The sequence below is a fragment of the Vidua macroura genome, chromosome 21 (genome assembly GCF_024509145.1).
Source record: "Vidua macroura isolate BioBank_ID:100142 chromosome 21, ASM2450914v1, whole genome shotgun sequence".
NCBI classification, from domain to species: Eukaryota; Metazoa; Chordata; class Aves; order Passeriformes; family Viduidae; genus Vidua; species Vidua macroura.
The window spans coordinates 3,139,428-3,156,549 of NC_071591.1; the positions used below are offsets into that span (position 1 = coordinate 3,139,428).

General features: G+C 49.1%; 1 protein-coding gene across 2 annotated transcripts in view; it reads right to left on the bottom strand.

Moving 5' to 3' along the window:
- Positions 1–5,204: 5,204 nt before the first annotated feature.
- The window catches only part of COL5A1 (collagen type V alpha 1 chain), a 136,660-nt gene continuing 124,742 nt past the window's right edge, over positions 5,205–17,122 (bottom strand). The window contains exons 63-66 of one of the 2 annotated variants that reach the window (XM_053996247.1): positions 16,737–16,849; positions 14,689–14,757; positions 10,148–10,381; positions 5,205–8,047 (exon numbers count right to left, since the gene is read on the bottom strand). In XM_053996247.1, the coding sequence (XP_053852222.1) occupies positions 7,901–8,047; positions 10,148–10,381; positions 14,689–14,757; positions 16,737–16,849 (563 nt within the window). In that variant the 3' untranslated portion in view covers positions 5,205–7,900. Of the gene's footprint in view, positions 8,048–10,147; positions 10,382–14,688; positions 14,758–14,812; positions 14,882–16,736; positions 16,850–17,122 lie in introns of both variants that reach the window. The other variant, XM_053996245.1, reaches the window with a different exon arrangement.

Sequence of the window (17,122 nt, forward strand, 5' to 3'; positions counted from 1 at the left end):
TCCCCGCTCCACTGGTGCCCTTCAGCAAGGTTAATCTTTGCCTGATGCAAGTTGGGAAATTAAATCCATGGTGGTGGACAAACTTCCTGTGGGGTTGGATTTAATTTCTTGCTTTCCCCCTCCCCAGAAATGATGGATGTGTGTGGAAGCCACGAACGCTGCCTCGTGGAGCAGATAATTCCTGAATGGATGCTCCCCTCCTTCCTTCTCCCCCTCTCTCCCTGTTGTGTGTCTTAATTAATGTTTCGAGTCTGGCAGGTTTTTGATTTCTGTTTCAACAGGGTCTTGGATCAACCTGGTTGAAGGGAAAATCCTAAAAAGGGACAATTTTGGGGTTTTTTAAGTGGCTGCTGCTCCCTCCTGAAATTCAGCATCGTGCTGGTGGCAGTGAGGGGCAGGTGGGGCCCAGCCTTGAGCTCTGGGGGAGATGGGGCTGAAGGGAGACACTTCCCCAGCCCAGTTTTCCATCTGGGAGCCCCCAGGAGAGCTTTGGGTATGAATTTGTGCCTCAATCCTGAAGAGATCTTACTCATCCCCACACCTGGGATGTGTGAGCCCACCTTTGGCAGAGCCCCAGCAGCTCCTGCTCCCTGCTCAGCTGAACAGGTGACGTTTTAAACTGAAAAAGGCACAGTCAGGGCATTTCTTCCCTCTGGATCCCCAGGCAACGACACAACTATGGTAATGTGCCCATCCACCTTCAGGAGGGCTTGCTTGTGGGGTATTCCCAAATTAGCAGCACCAGCACAATGCTCTCCTGACTTGGTGCTCTCTTGGCACCTTGGAATGCCCAGGGAACCAGAGAATTCCGGAGTGGGTTGGGTTGGAGGGACCTTAGAGCTCATGCAGGGACAGGGTAGGGACACCTTGACAATCCCAGCTTGCTCCAAACCCCATCCAACCTGGCCTTGGACGCTTCCAGGGATGTTGCAAAAAGATCCCTCAGGCTCTGCTCTGCCCGGGCTGAGAAAACAGAGAAAACAAAAAATCTGCGAGCCGCAAAAAAAAAAAAAAAAAAAAAAGAAACCCAAAGAATCCAAGCGCGGCGCAGGAAATTTTCCGCAAAGAGCAACATCTCATTGTCAAATTAACATATTAATAATTAGGCAGGATGAGAACACGGAGTGCCAGGGCTGACACGTTGGCTCTGGCTGTTCAGCTGTGCAGCAGCAGTTCCAGGGGTGCCTCTGAGCGTGACAGCCGGCGCCTTACAAGATGTAATTTCAGCGCTTCACAGCTCCCCTCGATGTGCATCTCTGAAGGAACAAGCACGTTGTTTCCCCTCTCTGAAGGAGTGGAACAGCTGCTTTCTGCAGGCTTTTCTGTGTTTGGTTTCTTTGGGGTGTTTGTTTTTGCTCGGGGCTGTTTGAGGAAAGCCGTTAGTAGGAGCATGAGTTGGGTTTTGTTTGCTGCCGAGGTAGGAGCAGGCAGGGGCTGTGGGAAGCACCGGGGTTGTGCCTCTGGAGAAAATCCCTTTGCTGCCACGATGCCCCAGGATGGGAAAGATTCTGCAGGCAGAGAAGTTACAAGGAATAAATGAAGTGGCAATAGGTGCCATTAATAAAAGTACAGCGCACTAAACTCCTCCTGCTCTCAGATCAAAAGCAAAACGGGTTTTCAGTGCAAGAGCCCCAAATCCAGCACTTCCAGAGAAGATCCCCTTGATGGGAAAAGGGATTGGATTCCCCAGAGCTGGAAGTGCTGAGGGAAGGATGAATTAAGAAGGATGGATTATTTCCAAGGCTGGTTTTGGGTCACTGCACAATGGCAGGGGAGCAGCCCTGCCTAAACAGCCCTGACAGATGTTGGGAACATCAGCCCAGCCTGGCCTCAAAGGTTGCTCTTGCCATAAAGGAAAAGCACGTGGGAGGAAAATAAAAATGAAAGAAAATCCAGATTATGCAGGGATACAATAATTGATGGATAATTATGATAAATCCTCATGACAGAGGGCTCATGGTGCCAAGTGACACACTCAGCACTGAGCAGTCCTGTTAAAAAAATAGATTTAAAAAACAGGGGAATTGTCTGGCTGGAAAGCCAGAGCAGGTAATTTGCAGAGGCACAGCTCCTGGGCAAGGTGTGAAAAGAGGGGACACATCTGACTTGCACTGCTTCAGCTTTTCTGGGCACCCTTTAGATTAATTTACAGGTGGTGCTGAACTGCCAGAGGCACCTCCATCTCACTTGTTTTTTCTCACAGGAAGACATAAGACAGTTTTTTGTGGTTTTTTTTTAGTTTTCTCAGAGCTGTGGGTCAGATCAATTCTACTCTTTGCTTGAGACATTAATAAAAACAAACCCAAGTCAAATCCAGCCTGGCTGGGAGAAGATGCAGGGCAAAAAGCAGCTGAAGGACAAGAATTGCTTCAGCTCCTTTGAATGCCATGAGAGCCTCACTCTACCCAACAATTTGCATATTTTCTCCATGCTAATTCATGCACAATCCTCTCCCCTCCTCATTCCAGCCTCCCACTTGGTCCTGCTGTTTCTGTCTCTCCAGGAGAGCTCTGGTGGCACTCAGGCTGCTCAATCCTTTGTATAAAACACCCATTCACAGCTTCTCTTCTTGTTTGCCAAAACTCACCTAGACAAGGAGGGGATGCCCAGGATCTGGTCTCTAAATTTAATCAGTGCCAACGCTCCTTTTCTGGCCATTTTTATTTTTGCCAGTCTGTTGTAAACACAGGATTTAAGGAGATGGGGGAGGAACATCTCTTGGAGAGGCGACAGCAGCAGGAGGATCCCAACCAGAGCGTGTGGAGAGCAAAAGCTGTGCTCCCAATGTGTGGGACATGGCAGGGTTGTGATCCTAGTCCCCTTTCCCAGCTCCCAGGAGGAACTGGGATGTGCTGCTCCCTCCTGGTGCAGCCCCATGACCTGGGGGAGCTGTGTTTGGTGGGAGCCTCTTGGCTCTGTTCTCTATCCCACTCCTACAAATCATTTAGGATGGGCTTTTTTAGGGACAGCCAGTGCTCCACCAGTTAGATCACAAAATTCTTCAGGTTGTAAAAGACCTTAAGATGATCGAGTCCAACTGAAGCAAGCCAGGGGAATCCAAGATAAAAGGCAGGGAGTCACAGAGTCACAGAGCAGCACGAAGGGCTGGGCTTCTTCCTCCAGGGCAGGGCTGAAAACCAAACCAAAGAACAGTTCCCACTTCCCAGGCAGGCAGCAAATCCCAGAGCAGCTCCTGTTTTACCCCTGGAAGCAGTGGGAAGCACATGGACACATCCTCGTGCCTGGGTCAGCTCAGGCAACTGCTGAACCAACAGCGTGGGGAAAACTCTGCAGCCTTCACCTGCTTTCCTCACACAGCAGGGCAGAAATCCCAGCCCGGGGCAGAAATCCCAGCCCGGGGCAGAAATCCCAGCCCAGGGCATTCAGAATTAAACCCCACATGCAGGGCAAGGCAGAGCAGCAGCCCCAAGCCCTGCAGCCTCCCCTTCCCTGCCTTAAGAGCTGTGGAATCCCCAGTGGGATCAGCTGCCCTTGGATAATTCCCACTCCCTGGGCTGGCTGCTGCTCTGCTCCCCCCCGTGTGCTGAGCTTGGTGCTTTTCATCCTCCCTTTGCTGCTTCCTGAGGTTTGTGCTCCTGGTCCTGCCCGTGTAGGATCCCTGAGGTGGGGAGGCAGCTGCTGCTGGAATTTGGGATGAGCAGCCCCATCCTCAGCCCATAACTGAGCAGGTTTGGGTGCTCACACGCTGTCTCAATAACCTGCTGCTCTTTCTGTGGCTCTTCTAAAAATTCCCCTCAGTATTTCTCCTGCTGGAGTTACATCTTTGGAGCTGGAGCACTAAATCATGGACTTTGTTCTAGGAAAAGAGGTGAAAGATCTGCCAGGGCTCCTGTGTCTGGCAGTGCCAGAAACACTCAGATCCCTCCTCAGATCTCTGTTTTTTCCCTAACAGCAGATCAAAGCTTCCCTCAGCACCGAGGCATTTGCTGCAAGCAGCAGTGATTGAGTGCAAATCACAACTGGTGAGAGGGGCTGGGCTCACCTTGAAGCACGATCAAGGTGCAAGTGAAGTATTTCCAGCTGGGTTTAAGTAAATAAAGTTATTTTGCCCTCATTTCTTCCTGCAGCTGTTGTTCCTCTGCATTTCTGGCGTTCATCTGGATGAAGATTTGGCCATAATACCCCAAGATTTCCCAAAACTACTCCTAGAAGTTAATGACAGACTAAATGACTAAAGATTAAACCATTTCAGGTCCTGCTTGGATGGAGTTTGGAGCACCCTGGGCTGTGGAAGGCGTCCCTGCCCACGGAACTGGCTGATCTTCAATTTCCCTTCCAACCCACCCCAATCTGGCTCCTTCTCTGGACACCTTTCAGCAAAGAATGAAGATCCTCAAAGATCCTCTGCAGCCAAAGAACGAAGGGCAGAAGCTTTTGGGACACAGAGCTTGGCTTGGTGACCGCAGAGCCCCTGACCCACCTGCAGTGCTCCAAACGTCACCTCCTGAAGGTCCAGCATCTCCTGGAACTGCAGCACCAACCAGGGCGTGTCTGGAGGAGCCCCTGGGAACCAGAGCGACTCGGATCCGGGGGCAGCCACTGGTGCAGTTTCCCACAGTGAATTCCAGAGGATCCTGGAGTGAAACCTGCAGGAGAGGAGGAGGAGAGCACGAGCAAAATGTTTCCCTCCACACAGCAGAGCCCTGGGGCCAAGAATGGGAAATTGGGGGTTGAGGAGCTCACCAAGAAGCTGGAAAAATGGTTTTTTCCTGAATTTGTCTTGGGATGAGAAGATCAGAAAAACTCCTCTGGTGACTTTGCTGCTATGGTGGAGAAGGTGAAGAGCTGGTGGCCACATAATCTTCTCCTCCACATCCCAGCCACCAAAACCGAGTTGGATTTTTGCACTGGAATTTCTCACTGAGGGAAAAAAAAAAAAAAAGAAACAACAAAGAAACAATTCCAGGCCTGGAATTTCTCCCCATGATGGGTTTGGATTGTATTTTACAGTATTTATTTACCTTTAAGCACTTCCACTGCTCCTCTGATGAACTTTCCAGGCTCCACAGGGCAGGGGGGTCCTGGGGAAATCCCGCTGCAATCAACTCCAAGAAGAGATTCAACATCACGGGGGTTTAGGTGGAAACAGTAAACTTGATTTATTGAAAAAAAAAATCTATTACATTTATTCCTTTATTACACAGGTTTAAAATATTTAAAAATAGCTCTTATGGGCATTACACTTAAATTTTATGACATGTTTATTGGACTTTGAAGAAATGTACAATACTGCATTTGACACTATATTTTAAAAAGGGCCTTATGTACTAAAAGTTGGGGGTTTTTTTTCCATAGGTTTTATTTTTCTTATCAACATTTGTTCAAGTCAATATATATTAAGGGGAGGAGGGAAATAAAATTACACAAAAAGAAGGTCTGCAAATACAAGTAGTAATTTTATTGCAATATACCGTAGCTAAGTGGTCTGGGGGGGATCAGAACAGTTGGGAGCTCAGTACAATTACAACACTGTGGAATTCAACAGAGGAAATTTTTATTCTTTTTTCTTTTTTTTTTTTTTTCTTCTTCTTCTTCAAGCAGAGACATCAAAGGGAAAAAAAAAAAAAAAAAAAAAGCTCCCTTGATGAGAAAATTGAGAACAGAATCCCATGACCTGGGCAGACACACAGGTGTGGACAAATATCAGAAATATCAGGATATGGCTTTGCTGGGATGTGCAACCTTTCCTGCCCTTCCCGCTGTTGCCAAGGTGACTGAGAAGCTGAATTCCTTATTTATTTATTATCCTAAATTCCTTTTCACTGCTCTGCTGCCCGGAGTCTGCAGTTTTTTAGGGTAGCACCTTTTGGGTTTTTTTAATTCCCTTAAGTGGGAGAGAGCACAGGAGAAGAAGGGAGAGGGATGGACACGGCTCCTCCAAAAAGCACCGCTGGCATCGCCGCTCCCTCCAGCACGGCTTTGCCTCCCTTCCTCAGATGCTGCTGCTCTCAATTTGGGCAGGAGGGGGGAAAAGACATCATATATAGGCTTTTTTCACAGTAAATGTGATGGCTTTTCCTTGGTGGTGAAAAATCCCCCTTGAGCTGAACGCTCCAGGCCGAAGAATAATAATAATAATTTACAAAAACCCCCACCTTGCAACAGTTTTTTTTTCCAGCTGAGAGAGACCTGAAGGAGGAAAACGGGCAAGGAGACAAAATAAATGGGAAAAGAAGAGGGTGTCAGCACGTTGTGAGCCGTGGAAGGAATAAAAAAGAGTGGGAAGAGCAGGAAAATTGCAAATTCCCCGGATTGCTGGGCGGGCAGCACCCCCACGGCTTCAGGACACCCAACATCGACATAAATTAGCACCACAAACGTTCAGCCACTGAGGACAATCTGCTCTGCTTCCAACTGGGAAAAGACATGGTTATCCTTGGGAAAACCAAGAAATAATAATAATAATAATAATAATTATTAAAAAAAAAAATTGTAAGGACATTTAATGGTTTTTTCTACATCCAAGGAAGGAGAGGAGCAGGATTTGGACAGAAGGGATAAGAAGGTGCCATGCATTTATCAGCAGCTAAAATCTGCCTGAAAGTGCCTAAAAAGCCAAGTGGGAGATTGGCCAGTGGCAGGGTATCCCCAGTGTTGTGTTAAAGTTATCAGATAGCACCACAGAGATATGTAAAAATAACTATAAAAAGCACCTTCTTTTTTTTTCTTCTTTTTTTTTTTTTTTTGTTTTTGTTTTTATTTTTATTCTTGATATTCAGAGAGGACAAATGGATTTCCCGTGCCACTGGGATCCGCCACTGGGAATGGATTCAGGTTTAATTCTTAGCATTTTAAAGGAATGCTGAAAGAAAAAAAGAAGAATTCATTTAAAATATGGGTGTTAAGCAAGTGGATGAAAAGGCAGAGACTCAGTGCAGATCCTGCCTTTTAAATCAGGGGATTTGTAGGGAATTTGTTAAAAAGTGGCTTTAATTTCCTCATTTTGAAAGGAATCATTCCAAAAGGCATCTGTGGCTCAGGGGGTTGGTTTGCACCTGATCCTGGGGGTAATTCCAAGGCTCCAGGTCCCAGTTTGGGGCTGGGGAGAGGCAGAAGTGGGGACAGGAGCTGCTGTCTTCATTCCCAGCTGGAAGCTCGGCTGGGATGGGGTGGCTTTAATACAGACAAGGTCACTTGCATGGTTTGAAGGCGGAAACATTCCAACATTTCAAATAAAATACAACACAAATATTTACTCACAAACACACAAAAATAGAAGCACCTTTAAGACACGGCAAAGAGATGCCCAGTGTGACCTTGAGTCAGCACTTTGGAAAATGTGGAATGAGGCAAACTCAGCGGAGGAAACACGGAAAATTCTGGAATTGGCCGTGGCATCTCCTTGCTGGAGCTGATCCAAACCTCGTGGAAGGCAACAAAACTCCTCTGAGGAGCTTCAGATCCAGGACTGCTTGGACTTCAACATTGAGCTGGACTCGAGGAATTTCAAGTTTTTTCCATTTTTTTTTTTTTCCTTAGGAATAAACAAACGCTTCCTGGCAAGAAGGAGAAGAGGAGGAGGCAGGAGGAGTTTGCTGGAGGTGGGCTCAGCTCGGTGGCCGCGGGGCAGCAGCGGTGGCAGCAGGGACAGGACCAGGTCTCCGTGTGTGGCTGTTGGTCATGAGATTCCATATCCATCCTGGGAATGGCTGAGGGGGCACAGAGGGGCTGGGGCAAAACCAGGGACACAACAAAATAGGTGGGGGGGAGGAAAAAAAAATAATAACCCATCGCTGTCCAGTTTCAGACCGTGCACGTGACGAGGAATTCTTTTTTTTTCTCCTTTTTTTTTTCTTTTTTCTCTTTTTTTGTTTTTAATTAAATGGCGCAATGAGGTTACGAGGTTGCTCATTTGGAGACTTAGGTTCAGGTGGCTCTTTTAGCCCAGGAAGCAAGCTGGTCCCACCTCGAATCCAAATTTCTGTGCCGCTTCTCCGAAGTCATTGAACATGATGTCGACTATGGGGACCTGCTCCACTTTGGGCGTGTTGATTTCCAGGATGGTTTTCTGGTAGCCTTTCCTTGCCTGGAATGAGGGAAAGAAGAGCTCTGAGGATGCCTCCAAGCCAACGTCAGCACAACTGAATAATCACCACTCTGCTGGGAATGTGGTGTTGATTTTTCCTGGGAATTTTTGGGACCCAAATCGGAGTCACCACCACCCAAACAAATTTATTTGCACGTTTAACACGTGTGCTGAACAACCCTTGGGAGATGCCCAGACCTTGGAGCAGAAGCAGATCACTCTAACTCTTCTCCAGCACGTTTCCAAGCTGGAATGGGAGCCTGGAAAAATTGTGGCTGTGGAAAGGTTGTTTTCCCTCCCCCAGGACACACCTGGCTTGTTGGGCAAATGGTAGCAATTTAATTTGAATCCATTAGTGAAAAGATCACATTTAAAGTTTGGTGGAATTCACAAGGTGCTGCTGTCTTTTTATCATGCCTGGTGGCCACGGAGTTCTTTCCAAAATATAAATAATTATTAGAGGAGCAGAAATACCCCCTGAGGGCATACAAAGCTGCACAAACAAGAGAATTTATGGAGCAGCTTTGAGCTCTACATTTCCCTGTGATTTGTGTGGCTTGGGAGAACAGGCTGGAGCACAGCTATGAGAAAGGGCTGGAAGTTCAGGAAAAACAGATTCAAATTATGGGAAGAACATCAGCCCTGGAGCTCCTCTGGCTTCAGCAGCCTCCCCACTACAGCAGGACCTCTGGGACAACACCAGGTGGGGAAGCCCAACCTCATCCCCACAATTCCTATATTCCTCAATCCTGGAATCATTTAGACCTTTAGGATCATCGAGTCCAACCATTAACCCAGCACAGGCAAGAAATTGGATGGGTTGTAGCACTCACTCCCAAAAAAGACATAAAAGCACCTCTAGACTCCTGGTGGAGTTCTCTAAATTCCTAACGGCCTTTTTATGGGTCTAAGAGTCAGACTAAAATCATCTTTAATGTAGAGAATCAATTGTAAACCCCAAACTCCTTCAAGTAAACAGATAAATCTCAAATATCCCGCCTGTGCTTTGGGCAGCACGATCTGCCAGGGTAGCAGATTAATCCAATTTATCTGCCCAAAATGTAGAGGTTTTCAGGAGGCTTATCTACCTTAAAACATGCAACACGTGGTCCTCCAGCAACCCCGAGATTCAGAAGGGGAAGGGAGGAGAAGGCCCTTTTGCCCAAGGATGTTATGTCTGCAGGAGACACGAAAAACTTGAGGATAAACTTCTCCTGAGTGTTTCCAGAAGGGGGCTGGATGCCCTTTCCCTCTCCAGGAATGTGTTGAAAGTTCTAATCTGATTTTCCTCATTGCTCCATGAGTAAAAAATCTGTTTGTGCCAGAACAGAAGCGTTTCAATCTCAAATTACAAGAGGAGCTTTTTCTGTCAAACATCTCAATCTTTCTGTCCTGTGGGCTCCAAGTGCTGCAGTTCCAAAGGGTGGGAATTATGCGTGTTTTTACACCAGCAAGCTGGGGCTCAAAATAAATGCAGGCAGCACCTGCTTTGCCAAATTTTTATCCCCTGAGGGCAGAATTTTCAGAGTTTAAACCCAAATCAAGCATCCAAGAGGAGTTAGAAGGAAAGGGAGGAGGCGAGGCACCTTTGGAAATCATGGCTGCGCTGATGCACCCCATGAGCAGCACAGCCCAGAACCTTCCTGGGCCTGCAAGAACAAAAATTCCAACCAAACCCTTCCTGCTTTGCCTCCAAGAATTTCTGGAAGCAGTTGCAAAGATCCTGCAAATTTCCAACCCAAGCGGGTGCCATCGCTCACCTCTCCCTCTGTGAGGAATTGGGGGAGAGCAAAAGCACAAGGAGGCTTTTAAAAGCAAGCAGCACTTTCAGGCAGATAATTTGGATGAATCAGATTAATTTGACTCCTGGAGGTGCTGCAGCTTCCCCTGAGTTCAAGCAGGATCACGGATTCCCATGGAATCATTTATTTCCAACTTAGAGAGGAACACGATGTCTCCCATGTTAAGGACAACCCTCAAGCACCAGAAATTTGGGGGTGATCTGCTCTGGGGAAGATGGTGCTGGCCGAGCAGGGGAGGGGACAGAGGTGTCCCCAAGGTGTCTCCAAGGTGTCCCCAAGGCCAGGAGCCCCCACGTACCGCGCAGCCGTCGAGGGCAGCTCGGATGTAGGGGTTGTTGTCGTAGGACATCTCCTCGTCGTTGGAGCCCAGGAAGCGGATGGCCTTGTCGTAGCTGTTGGTGGTGGCATCGTGCCAGGCCACCGACTGGTAGCAGTTGTAGGTGATGTTCTGGTGGGCCGAGGCGCTCAGGAGACGCAGGAAGGTCATCTGCACCACCCCGATGGGGTTCCCGTCCGAGTCCACGTAGGAGAGCTGGGAGAGGGGGAGAAGGGACAACACCGGGCAGTGAGGGACAGGGAAACACAGCCAGGGGCTCTGAGGGACACCAGTGCCACCACAGACACTGCTCCTGAGCTGGGGCCTCTGAGGGACACCAGTGTCACCACAGACACTGCTCCTGAGGGACACCAGTGTCACCACACTGCTTCTGAGGGACACCGGTGTCACCACAGACACTGCTCTGAGGGACACCAGTGTCACCACAGAACTGCTCCTGAGGGACACCAGTGTCACCACACACACTGCTCTGAGGGACACCAGTGTCACCACAGACACTGCTCCTGAGCTGGAGGCTCTGAGGGACACCAGTGTCACCACACTGCTCCTGAGGGACACCAGTGTCACCACACTGCTCTGAGGGACACCAGTGTCACCACACTGCTCCTGAGGGACACCAGTGTCACCACACTGCCCCTGAGGGACACCAGTGTCACCACACTGCTCCTGAGGGACACCAGTGTCACCACAGATGCTGCTCTGCTCGCCCAGGAACTTTTTGTTCTCCTGCTGGATTGGGTGAGGGCATGAGCAAAAAATTTAAATCTAAGGAGGACGGGGGGGAAAAAAAGACAAGGGGCTTTCAGGCCTGGTTGCAAGAGGGTGGAAATTTGGGGATTTGTCTCAAGGTTAAGCCAATGTTGAACGTATTTCTCCAGCTTTTGAAGAGGAGAGAAGGCGAAATTCTGTGAGGGGTCAGGGCTTTCTTTTCCTGTCCTGCCTGACACAAATTTCTGACTGCTGGGGGTGTTTTGCTCTGCACACCCTGGGCTATTCCCCATTCTTTTTCCTGGGGTTTGAAGCAATCTTTGCACTGCATCTGCAGCAATGCTGGTCCTGCTGATGAGGACTTTGGGGCTGCCCAGGTTGGAAAAGCTCTGCTCAGGTAAAGGGAAAATGGATTTGCTGTCCTGTTGTGAACACAGATTGTGAATCCCAGTCTTGCACACTGGGATTTGCTCCATTCTGCCCACCAGGCTCCTTTTTTCTCCCATGCAGGAGAATATATTCCTACAAAAAAAAATAAAATATATATATATATTGAAACCCAATCCCAGCACCTGGGGGATTCAGGACTTTGTGGGACTTTCACTGCCCACAAAATGAGTTTTTGCAGGTATGAACTGGCTGTGCTTGAGGTGGCATCTCCAAACTACTGCCCTGGGTGGACTGAGAGTTTCTTTAGAAACAACCAGGAACCAAACACAGGCACCCAACCAGCGTGGATTTCCTCCAGGTACCACGAACCCTCCAGTTGTGGTGCAGGCTGCAAATGGTAGAAGAGATTCGTAACCACAATAAAACACTGAATTAAAAGAGATAATCCAAATAAACAAAGATACCAACCGGTTGTCAGGATGCTGCTGCACTGTCCTCCTGAGAGTTAAATGTGACTGACCAGGAGAGAGCCACGCATGCCAGGAGGAGCTACCAGAAAGCCACCAGCACGTGGAAGGAAGGGGACAAAAAATGCCAAGGGCTTGTCACACACCCGGTGTGGCACTACTGAGCTGCAGGGCCTTCTCTTATTTGGTTTTATTTCAAACCAGTGCTTGTTTTGCAGCCTGGTTGCCTTTTAAGGGGTCTTTTGTTGTTCAGCCTGTGCAGATTTTGTGAAGCCCTGTCCCAGCTTTCCAAGTGGAGCCGCTGGGAGCTGGTTTTGTGCACAATGTTTGCTCAGCTGGGGAAAATCCAATCCTTTCCTCTTTTCTCTGTGCTGGCAGGTGTGTCACGTGGCTGGGAGGGATGATTGGGATGGGATGGGATGGGATGCCTTGCTAGAGCTGCTGGGAATTGTGTGTAACACACAGAGAGAAAACATCTGCAAGCCTCTTATCCCTCTGAACACAGCCTGGCTGCATCCTGAGGAAAGGTAAGGAATTGGCTCCAAAGGCTCTGCAGCATTGATTAATGATGCTGTGGGAGCATCAAACCCAGCTGGTTTGGTTGTGTTTCATATTTACTGCATCCCTCTTGCTGAGGTGTCTCCAGAAGAAAGGCAGCACCTGCCCAGCTGTGCAATCCCAGGATTTATATGGAGCCCCTGGCAGCACTGGGAATCTTCCCCTCAGCTTTGGGGCTCCCCAAGGCACCAGGACCCTCTTCATGGAGTAACAGGAGCAGGGTTACACCCACAGGGGAACTCAAACTCCTTTTGATTCTGCCCATCCACACACAAATTTCAGCTGATTTTGGATCCACCGGGCAAATGTCTCCTCAATTTGCCAGTCTCGTGGTTCCAAGTACTGACTGAGGCAAAATCAGAGCTAATCTTAAATAAATAAATAAAACTTTTATGGCCTGTGTGACTGTTTTGTGGTTTGCATAGGTAGGTCTTCCACATACTGGTGGCTTTTTTTATTTTTCCAAATAGAAAAAGCAGGACAGGTAAAAAAAACAAAACAAAAAAAAAAAAGGCAGGAAGATGACAACACAAAAGGATGGAACAAGGAGCTCCAAGTAGCACCAGAAATGTTTTTATCTAAAAGAGAATAAGCCCTAAGCTCTAGGCTGGCAACTGAGCCTCTAACAGAGCTGGGAAAAAGAGAAGCAGGGGAGACGGAGAAGTGGAGGTACTTGGAACACGAACTGATGAAGTGCTCTGTAATTAAGCTATGAGTAGCTGCCCTCCAAGGAGCCAGGAGGCTGAAGCCTTGGCTTTGCAGCCTGATTTGATGATGCAGAGAAGCCCCAGAAGCCGTGTCCTCCTCGAGGGCAGAATCAGAGCAAAATGTGGTTTAGTGGCGATGGAATGCGGCAAATGTGGGAAACAACGCAGGGCTTGGGTTGTTTGCCCTTTAAGGTGGAAGTTGGGGCACTGCAGGAACCCCCTGCCCTGGGGAGGGCACAACTCAGTGGGACACAGCAGAGCATCTCCTGCCCCTGGGCAGGCTGGTTTTATCCATGGCATATTTGCCTGTTCCCACATTCTCCTGGTTTGACTGAGCTCGTTACGTTCATCCCGCTAATTCTACAGGAATTGATGCGCCAGGGGGACATTTCTGGGGCTTGAGACACAAATCTGACATCCCTGTCCAGCCCTGGGTCCCTGTGGGAATGAGCTCCCCACAATGTGGATGTTCTGTTACCAGATAAGAAACCAGAGTTTTTCCTGGTTTATGCCTTGCTGGCATCACGCCTTGTTTGACCTTAAAACAGCTCTTCCCCCATGAAAAAAAAAATAAATCCTTAACTGTGACTCAGTTCAATTCCTTTCCACTAGGCTTGTCTGGAAATCTTCCTTTAAATAAGTGACTTTGGTTCTCCCAAGCTCTGGGGTGACCATGGGAGTCCCCAGCGTGGTTCATCTCCATATGGGGAACAAAATAAAATCCACCCTCTGGGGCAAACCTGTCCTAGAGAGGCCAGAGGTGAGCAGCTCCACGCCCTGGGTGCCAGCTCGGGGCTGGAGCAGCATTTTAGGGATCTCTCAGCTCTTGGGGTAAGGCTGCACTGCTGGGGGACAGCAACAAGGGGACACCCAAAATGGGGGCTGAGGAGGAGACAGCAACAGCTCTCCCCGTGGGATGCAGAATTCCCTGTGGGATGCAGAATTCCCTGTGGGATGCAGCACTCCCCGTGGGATGCAGCACTCCCCGTGGGATGCAGAATTCCCTGTGGGATGCAGCACTCCCCATGGGATGCAGAATTCCCCATGGGATGCAGAATTCCCAGTGGGATGCAGAATTCCCTGTAGGATGCAGCACTCCCTGTGGGATGCAGAATTCCCTGTGGGATGGAGCTCTCCCCGTGGGATGCAGAATTCCCTGTGGGATGCAGCACTCCCCGTGGGATGGAGCTCTCCCCGTGGGATGCAGAATTCCCAGTGGGATGCAGCACTCCCTGTGGGATGCAGAATTCCCTGTGGGATGCAGCACTCCCTGTGGGATGCAGCACTCCCCGTGGGATGCAGAATTCCCTGTGGGATGCAGCACTCCCCGTGGGATGCAGCACTCCCCGTGGGATGGAGCTCTCCCCGTGGGATGGAGAATTCCCTGTGGGATGCAGCACTCCCCGTGGGATGCAGAATTCCTGCAGGGCTCTGTGCAGACAAACCTGCCCCAGGGTCCCCAGGACCCCCCCGTGTCAAAGCTCAGTTCCAGTTCCCAGTCAGGCAGACTGGAACAAAGCCCCCGCAGTGGGTCTGGGGTCTCTCTCAGCATTCCACCTTAAACATCTCCATGTGCCTGGGAGGGGGGTTAGTCGGGCATGCAGAGGGCAGCAGTGTGGCCATACCAAAGCAGGTGACAAGCTCTGATTCAGGGCCAGGGTTAGCCACTTACCAAGGACCCCCGCTTGTATTGACTATACCATGTGGAAGGCTGCTCTTTGGGCCAACGAGCCATTTTACTCTGTAAAATATGACAGGGGGTTAAAGGAAACAGCAAGCACCAGGATGCATCTTACCAGTTTACCGCGCTTGAATTCACTGAACCACGAGCCTGGGTTTTCCTTGGGCCAGGAAGTAATTCTAGCCTAGTTTGTGGACAGCAAGGAGGGAAGAGAGAAAGAAAAAAAAAAAATCAAAATTAAAAAGGTTACTTTCATTCCAAAGTCTTCATGTCTTATTGAAACTGTCCAACTTGCTTTAAAATTGGGTTTTTTTTGTTTGTTTTTTATATAAATCTTTATACATCAGTAATGAGAGCAGGAGGTGGCTCTGAAGCAGAGGAGATGGAGTGGTGCTGCTCTGGCACCAGCCTCCTTTGCTAAGGGCTGTCTCTGCCTCCTAAGAACTTGGGATGCAAATCCAGCAGTGGCAGGAAAATTAAAGGGAAAGACAGAGAGGGAAGAAGGAAGCATGGATGGGAAAAGGTGCATTGGTCTTCGTGTGGAGGGCAGTGCTGGTGCTGGAGCCTCTCTAATGCCAAATCCAGGTGCTGTGGGGCTGGGAAAGGCAAAGGATGTGATTAAGGAAAAGCCTCTGCCTGCCTGAGGTGCTGGACACACAGCATGGAGCTCCAGGTACCCAGAGTGACCTGAACAGGGGTGACCTGAACAAGGAATCAGCCATCAGAGCATCCTCAGGGCAGCCCCAGCTCAGCAGCTGAGTCAGAGCACAAGGAAGGAGCGTGGCTGCTCCCTCAGCCTCCCACAACACCCTCATTTGTGCTGGAAACCTCTCCAAAAGCAGCAGCCCAGCTGCAGGTGACTGGGGACTGTCCCTCCCCTTGCAGGATGTCACCTGCAGAGCAAATCCCAGTGCTTGTGCTGGGGGAGGGATGAGCTGAGAGCAGCCACGGCTGAAACTCTGCTCTGGCTCATCACAAACCCACTCAGCCACCACCCCAGCCCTGGGTGGTGGCTCTTTGCATCCCTCTGGATGGGGAAGTTTTTTCTTATGGATCCCAGCATGAAATTTGTATTTGAGGAGTGCTGCAGCTCCACAGAGCCCCTCACTGAACCAGCACAGCAGGAGCTCAGGCCCCTGCAAGATCATGGCCAGACTCTGCTTTTTGAGCTGTCAGATTTTGAGGAAAAACACAGCTCACTGATGCAAAGGAAGAGGAAATCCATCTCCTCTTTAAACAGCCCCAAGAAAAACTCAGGGAGGATTTATGTCGTGTGTGGTTTGTGCTGCGCTGACACGCATTTCTGGTGGATGAAATGCAGCAGGAGAACAGCTCAGCTTTGTCACAGCTGGAGCACAACTGTGACACTGGCACAGCTCCCCCAGGCTGAATTGTTGTGTTTCTGCTTGGCCAGTGCCACAGCTGGTCCCCAGGCAGCGGGAAGAGCAGCTCTGCAAAACAGAGTGCAGGGATACAGGACAAAAAATGATGGGTATGGCCAAGCTAAGAGCATCATCACACAAATAACTTCATCAACCTTGTGCAGCAGTGCCAGGGAGAGCTCTGAGCCTGCCTGCAATCATTTAGGATCATTTACCCACAGGGAACAGCAGGAAAAATGACAGGAGGTAAACATTTATCTGCCCTGCCTGGAGACACAGGGAAGGGAGGGGAATCAGTGGAGCTTGGGCATGCAGGCAGTGGAGCAGGGCTGTGGGAGGGAATGAGTTAAACAGAGGTCCCAATTCCTGCACCAACACACCCCCCTGCCTTGGACAGCAAAGTCCAAAAAATTAAGGTTTTAGCATTTATTATGACTGGGAAACCATCAGAGGTTTGTCCCAAATCACAGTTTAAATCTGATTTTCTCTTTGTCAACATATTCTGTATTATTTCAGAATGTAATGTTGCGTAACAAAAGAACATTCTGGATCTTTGATCCTTCCTTGCTGCTGTGCAATTGGCTGTCTATGAATATTCACATCAGGAAACCATCTATCAGCAGGAGAGAGGGGAAAGCAAAGGTGGTGTGCACTTACTCCTTCAGATTTCTTATCAGGGAAGATGCAGGTCTCTCCACCAGCTGTGAAATTACAGTAAACTTTGAAAGAGTCCCTGGAACACCCTTGGTTGGGATCAACCCAGTATTCACCTGCATGAGGGAAGAGAAGGGAAGAAAGGATCAGCTCAGGGGGCACTTCAGCAACCTCCTCACCTGGGATGCTTCACCTCTCATGGGTTATTATTTAGATGTAGTTTTTGAAAACTGGTCATGCTCTGGTGCCAGCTGAAGGAGGTTTTTCATCCCATATCCCCATGTTTAGAACAGAACATTTCAGCTGGAAGGGCTATCCAATGATATCCAGTCCAGCTCTACATATTCCTTCTCCACCAGCCACGTCCTCCATGAACTCCTCAAATTCCT